Source organism: Diceros bicornis, chromosome 7 (genome assembly GCF_020826845.1).
Source record: "Diceros bicornis minor isolate mBicDic1 chromosome 7, mDicBic1.mat.cur, whole genome shotgun sequence".
In the NCBI taxonomy this organism is placed as follows: domain Eukaryota; kingdom Metazoa; phylum Chordata; class Mammalia; order Perissodactyla; family Rhinocerotidae; genus Diceros; species Diceros bicornis.
In genome coordinates this window covers 60,342,940-60,350,430 of record NC_080746.1, presented here as the reverse complement: position 1 = coordinate 60,350,430, position 7,491 = coordinate 60,342,940, and the positions used below count along the sequence as shown (strand labels likewise).

General features: G+C 37.2%; 1 protein-coding gene across 1 annotated transcript; it reads right to left on the bottom strand.

Moving 5' to 3' along the window:
• Positions 1-5,824: 5,824 nt before the first annotated feature.
• Positions 5,825-6,778, bottom strand: LOC131409031 (olfactory receptor 51A7). Its single transcript, XM_058546238.1, has one exon. It carries the CDS (start codon positions 6,776-6,778, stop codon positions 5,825-5,827), a length of 954 nt encoding a protein of 317 aa, XP_058402221.1.
• Positions 6,779-7,491: the final 713 nt, after the last annotated feature.

Here is a 7,491-nt window from a genome sequence, read left to right as displayed (position 1 = left end):
GAAAGTCCACAATCCTGTCTTTGTGATAAAAATGCCCATTCTCCTGTTGATTTCTCAAACAATTGTTTGTAAAACAATTGCTGTTTTGGCCCAGTCCAAAGTTTTGTCCCAGTCCAAGGTTCAAAACAGCAAAGCAGTTCCTCTGGAAAGGCAGTTTTGACTCTATTTTAAAAAGGCTCCAGTAAGTCAATTTTGACAACATCAACTTAGTTAATAAAGCAGTGATAAGGTTTGACAGGACTGACTCCAATTTCAAAAGAAGTTCTACTGTGGGTAAAACGCTATCAAACAGCATTGCATGCTATGGAGAAATCGTTTGTGAATGGAAGAGTCAATCAATGCAGCAAACTTCACTGTTGTCTTATTTGGAGAAATGTACACAGCCTCCCCAACCTTCAGCAAATACCACCCTGGTCAGTCAGCAGCCATCAACACCAAGGCAAGACTCTCCACCAGAAAAAGACTTTGACTTGCTGAAGGTTTATATGATTTCTGGCATTTTATAGCAATAAAATATTTTTAATTAAGGTATGCACATTATTTTTTAGACATAATGCTGTTGCACACTTAATAGACTACTGTATAGTGTAAACATAATTTTGTATTCATTGGGAAACCAAAAAAATTAATGTGACTCACTTCATTGTGATATTAGCATTATTGTGGTGGTCTGGAACTGAATCCATAATATCTTTGTGGTATACCTGTATAGCAATTTATAGAATTGAAATAAGTTCCAGACAGTGGTAGCAGAAAGAATAAAAAATGTGGCAGAAAACTTGTCTGTGAGTTAGGCATTGAGCTAACGGATAAGTTGTATAGGCCAAGCCAAAGGACAGAAGCTGTACCTTTAGGGTAAGGGGATGCCAATGAAATATTTACCTAGGGAAGTAACATAATCACATTTGTATTTGAAAATGTTCAATCTGGTTATAATATAGAGAATGGATTAGGGAAGTGGTGAGAAGAGTTGATAAATGAAGAGCAAGTAGGAAGCTGTTACACAAATCTAGACAAGAAATTATCATGACAAGTGCCATGGTAGAATCAGCAAGAAAAGTGAAGAGCATCACGAAACATTTAGAAGAAAGAAATTTCACGACTTGAAACTTTCATGAATTGGCTATTTATTGAACGTGTGGACTGAGTAACAGGAAGGGATGAATGAAAGTTATTCTCTGGTTTGAGCTTTGAAGAATTAAGTATGAGAGTTCTACCTAATGAGATAAAGAATACTTCATAAGGTACAGGCTTAAAGGTAGGAACTAATTAATCACATTTTGAAGATATTGAACTCCAGATGCCTATGTAACACAGACACTCTGTAGTGGTTAAGAACAGGCTGAGGAATAGGTCAACCTGAATTGAAGCCAGATCACATCATTTATTAGTTGTGTGTCCCAAGAAAGCTTTTGATCCCTGTAAGCTCCTACTTTCTCATCTGTCAAATGCGGGTAAATAATAATACCTCCTAATAGGTTAATATGAGGAATAAATGCAAAAAGGGACCATATATTGTGTAAAGCATTTGGTACAATATATGGTACTTAATAAATAACCAATAATTGTGAGATATTATCGTTATTATTATTCTCATTAAAAAGTGGAGTCAATGAGGCATTTGTATCTATGGGCCTAGAGGTTGGAAGAGAAGGGCATGGTATAGAAATGAATTTATGACCTTGGATGCTATATTAAACCTATAGTAGGGCAAGACAACTCAGTCACTTTACCTCTCTCAAAGAAAGCTGAGAACTGGAGTGATAAACTCAAATTCCTACAGAGGCTGTTCAGTATGGTAAACAAATGATGCAACACAGTAGAAGGCAAATAGGAAGTGGTGGGGTATAATCTGTGGCAAACTCTATCATAAAGGGCATGACTACTCAGCTCCAGAATGCTGGACTGATATTACTAGATGTCCTGATTTTTGAAAAGGAAATAAATGTCCAGATTCTTATGTACAATTTTATGATTTTTAAAGGTTGGAACCTAATTCAATTTTTTAACAATCCACAGTTATATGGATCAAATAAAGCATTATCCAGCAAGCTTTGCCCTATGGACCACCAGTTTGCACTTCTGGCCTATCAGCATTCCCCAAAAAAGCCAATTTCTTTCATTTGTTCTTTTTTCTTTACATCTTGAAAGACAATTTAACATAAGTCTTCAGAACAAAGGCAGTGGCCTCCAAAAGAGCTGAGTGCAGTCCTCAAGTCTGCAATTTTAGGAACTACAGTTTCTCTAAGCTGTAAATTTTAGATGTAAGTTTTATCTGTTTCAAATAATTATCATAAGTATTAAATGAGATACTGTGGGATAATACATTTGATAAAGTATGGAACAAATAGTACATTGTCAATTAAGCGTATGCCATATATTTGCTTCTCAGTTATATGACCTTATCTCTCCAGAGCACTAAGTTTATCCATCTAAGATTTTACTTTCTCCTACCAATCTTACTACAAATGAAAATGAGGGTGAAATCCCAACACCTCCTTATTTTATTATTCATGGCTTCACTTCTTCCAGCTGCTGTACCCAAGACCAATCCCACAAAGCCCTCACTTTGGGGAGGCCTAGAAAACAAGTGTAAGACTGACACTTTCTCTGACCCAGGAAAAGTTCTCCTTTCTTCCAATTTCTCCTTTCCTTTTGCACATTGGATTTTTGTCTCAGACTTTTTTGGGGCTTATAATAATATCTACATTAATAGGCTGATGTTAAGAGTCAAAATATATGAATATATGGAAACTCTCTGAGCTCCATTTTTTGACTATTTCAGATATCACTTGTGTGACCTCAAGAAAGTCACTGCATTTTTCTGGGCTCTGGTTCCTTTACCTGCAAATAAGAGCTTATAATCAATGAATTCTAAGGCTCCTTCCCTCTTGTAAGAGTCTTTGGCTCTGGCTATTATCTGTTTATTCTGACCTGAGTTCTCATGTCTACAGTGAAAGAGGTCTAACTGTTTTCAGACCCTGAGCCTGAGATAAGGCAGAAAAGGATGCAGCAGACAGATCATGAGGTTTCTTCCAGTCCAGGGATGTTGTTCTTTACCCCAATCATAGTAGGAAAGAATAAGGGTGCCTTAAGTGAGTGGATAACACAACCTGTTTTACTTTTACTAAAGGTCACTCTGGCTGCAAAGTGGAGAATAAATTGGAGAGTGATTTTGAAGCAAAGGGCCAACTCAGGAAACTATAAAAAAGTTCTTGCATGGAAAGATGATGATTTGGATGAGGATTGTGGCAGAAAGATGGAGAAAACAGAAAAAACATTGATAGGTGGTTGGGGAAAAAAAAACTTATTGATAGGTGGTTGGGAAAAAAAAAACTTATCTAGGACTTTGTCAGTTTGGATATGAAAAATAAAGTGAGGGAGGGAACACTGGTGTAAGAATAGATTTGATTAGGGAGAATTAATACAGGAGGTAAGTTCTCTGGGCTTTAGCAAAGTCCTGGCAGACACTGCAGCCTTTACTTTAGGCTTGGCATGATTGTAACAGTAGGAAAGGAGTTGCTTGAGGGAGTGATCACATGGCTCTAATCTGAGGTGATTAACATAGTATAATTTCAGGCCTTCATCCACAGAGATGCTCAAGTTTTTCAACTTAGTAAGTGAGCAGTACTTTTATTCAGTGACAGTCACTCATGAATTCACAAACCGATCAACAAATATTGAGACCTTCTTTGTCCAAGTATGTGTTAAGCAATACAAATGCAAAAATACATAAGACGTACAGACATACGTAGATCACGGGATTTACAATTTGACAAAAGCAAACAACCTTTAAACAATCAAAAGCTAATGATTGCTGAAATTATGTTGTATAAATCAGTACACTGTGAAAGGGAAAAGAATTCACATGTAAACTTATTATACTTGGAACCATATGGTGTCAGCAAAGTATTAATAGAGGAAATTTATTTAAACTGGATCCTGCTGCAGAGTTAAATGTGAGAAAGAAGATTTAAAAAACAAGGATTTGTCTTAGGCAGAATAACATCCCCCAATAAAGATTTCAATGTCTTAATCCCTGAAATTTGTGAATATATTACCTTACATGGTAAAAGATACTTTGCAAATGTAATTAAGCTCAGTGACCTTGAGATAAGGAAATTATCCTAGATTATCCAGCCAGATCCAATCTAATTAAACGAATCCTTAAGGGTAGAGAATCTTTCTTGGCTATGGTCAGAAGGAGATGTGACTAAGGGAGAAAGACACAAGGAGATGTAATGTGGCTGGCTTTGAATAAGGAGGAAGGAAGCCATGAGTCAGGAAATGCCAGTGGCCTCAGAAGCTGGAAAATTCAAGGAAACAGATTTTCCTCTAGTGCCTCCAGTAAGGAATTCAGGCTTGCTAACAGCTTGATTTTAGTCCAGTAAGACCTCTGTCAGACCTCTAACCTACAGAATTGTATGATAATAAATATGTATTGTTTTAATACATTAAGTTTATGATAATTTATTATGCAGCAATAGAATACTAATACAGCATGTCACACATAAAACATACCATAAGCAAAGATTTAAGTGTAGGTAACAGTCTGATGTATTTATATTGCACTGTTGAAGTGCAAGGCAGAGTATTAACAGATGAAGCAGTAGAGAAAAACAAGTATTGAATGATGGAAGGCCTTGGTGCATTTACAGAGCCTTGCCATTATCTTGTAACTTATGGGACAGCTATTGAAGGGTTTTCAATGTGCTTACACTTATATTTTAAAAAGATCTTCCAAACAGCTAATATCAATGTACAGAATGACAGGATAATCCAGGGAAGATTTAAACCTGAACTAAGATAGCTTCAGTGGGAATTGATGGGTGAAAAACAGTATTAGAGATAGCTTAGTAAGGGAGGATGACCAATCTTTATTTAAAATATATATTTACTTCCATGTCTACACCCAAGTATTACTGTCTTGCAAATGAGGACAATGATACTTTTCTAGTCAAGACAGATAAGCAGCATACCAGCCTCCTATTTCAAACTCTCTTCAGGATGTCTGTCTTTGAATATTCAGCCATGTATGTCTGTACATTAGTTGCTTAGTGGAATTTGTGAATTTCCTATAAATTATGTTTATTTTACAAAAACAAAAAACCTAAAAAACGATGTAATTCTCTCTCTCTGCCCATTCCCAGAATCATCACTTCAGAGTGGAATCATTGCAACAGTCTGCTGTTGATCTCCCTTATTCATCTCTCAAATTCAGTCCATCTTGCTCATGTTATCAGACATGCTATTCTTAAAATTTGATTTATCAAGTTAGGTGTTTGCTGTAGAGATTAAATTTTCTCTCCAGTACCTCCTGAATTTAGACTTTTCAAGGCTTTCTAGGTAGTCCAAAATCTGGTTCATTCATACTATTCAAAATTATCCCTCAATATTTGCCAAATTATACTCTATTCCAGCCAGGCTAACATCCTTCATAGATGCTATGTGCTCTGCTAGTTTACTTCTCTTTGATAGTATAGTGAGTATACGTTGTATCATATGTAAATTTAATAAATGAACTTTAATAATAATTTGTTCAAATTTTATCCATTCTTTAAGGGCTGACTCAAATCCAACTGCTCCATTACATAGTGTCTTGTTATTAACTAATCTTAAAATGTTAATTAAACTCTGTGAATTGTGTCATATATCACCTGATTATTTCATCTTTCCTGTTTAATATTGCAGTCTCAATTTTATTGCAAATCCTGTACTGCATAGCTTTTAACTCTCCTCCCAGACCTCCACTAGATAGTGACTTCTGTGGCACTGAACACGTAGTAGGTACCAATAAATACTTACTGACTGATAATTTATTACCTCAATATTCAAGTTCTTGTCTCCTACATATGTTAAACAACTTCCCCAAGACCTTCTCCCGGATTTGTCGAGTCTTTACACAATACACAATGGGGTTCATTAGGGGCGGCAACAACAAGAATGTATCTGCAATAAGGATCACAACAAGGGGGCTTTTGTACTTGGCAAAGCGGTGCATGACAGCCAGGGCAATGATGGGAACATAGAAAATGAGCACAGCACAGATGTGGGAGACACAGGTATTGAGGGCCTTGAGCCGCTCTGCCAGAGATGCAATGCTGAGTACCGTCTTCAAGATCAGCGTATAAGACAGAACAATTAATGCCAAGTCCAGCATAGTACAGAGAGCAACAAAGAAGCCATAGATAACATTGATTTTGTTGTCAGAGCAGGCCAGCTTCATGGTATCCTGATGAAGACAGTATGAGTGAGAAAGGAGATTCTTCTGACAATATTTTAATCTCTTTAGAGTGAAGGGGAATGGAAGCACTAAGAGAATGCTCCTGATGGCTAAGGTCAGTCCCATTTTTGCAACTCTGTTGCTGGTGAGGAGAGAACTATATCTCAGGGGATAGTGAATTGCAAGAAAACGATCCAAAGACATAACCAGAAGCACTGAGGAATCCATGACAGTGAATCCATGGATGAAGAATTCTTGAGCAAAGCAGGCATTCGGTGAAATCTCCATGGTATTGAACAAGAAGATTCTCAGCATGGTAGGAAGGGAGGAGAAGGACAGGCCCAGGTCAGAGATGGCCAACATGGCAAGGAAATAATACATGGGCTCGTGAAGTGACGGCTCTGTTTTTATGATAAAGAGAATGGTGCTGTTGCCCATGATGGCAACCAGGTACATGAGGCAAATAGGAATGGAGATCCGGATGTGGGCATGTTCCAGTCCTGGGATTCCAATTAGAAGAAAAAGTTGGACCTCAGAGTTATTGAGAACAGACATAGTGAGTGAGAATATGAGCTCTTTAGCTAGATCTGAAATCACATAAACAAAAACAGTCACACTTTTGGATAAAATTCAATGTTGTGGGGATAAGCAGTTCTTTTGTATACTATGCTCAGAAGCATATTTAGTGTAATATTAATAAAATGTAATTTTCCACACTTATCAAAAGTCCTTAAACATATTCATGTCCTCCAACATCGAAATTTCACTCACAACAATTTATCCTAAGGTGATAGTTTTCCAACATTTTTAGCCAAATATGAAAATGATATCAAAGCAGAGCTTCTTTGATTGAGTCGGTGATAGGCACTCAGAATCTTTCCCACTACTCTTCCACACCATCTTCTGTAGTCCTTCTGGTTGGCTTCATAACAAGATCCCTGAACTTCACAGAAGGAAGTTTAAAAATAATAGGCTAAGAAAATAATCAGAGACCCCTGAAAACATCTACACTATGTTAAATAATAAATGCTAGAAAGTAAATTTATAAACTAATTTTAACCTTAAACTTATGAGGTAGGTACTTACTATCTACATTTTATACATGAGTATAAACATCAATCTAGGGCCGGCCCCATGGCTTAGCAGTTAAGTGCACGCACTCCGCTACTGGCGGCCCGGGTTGTGATCCCGGGCGCGCACCGACACACCGCTTGTCCGGCCATGCTGAGGCTGCGTCCCACATACAGCAACTAGAGGTATGTGCAGCT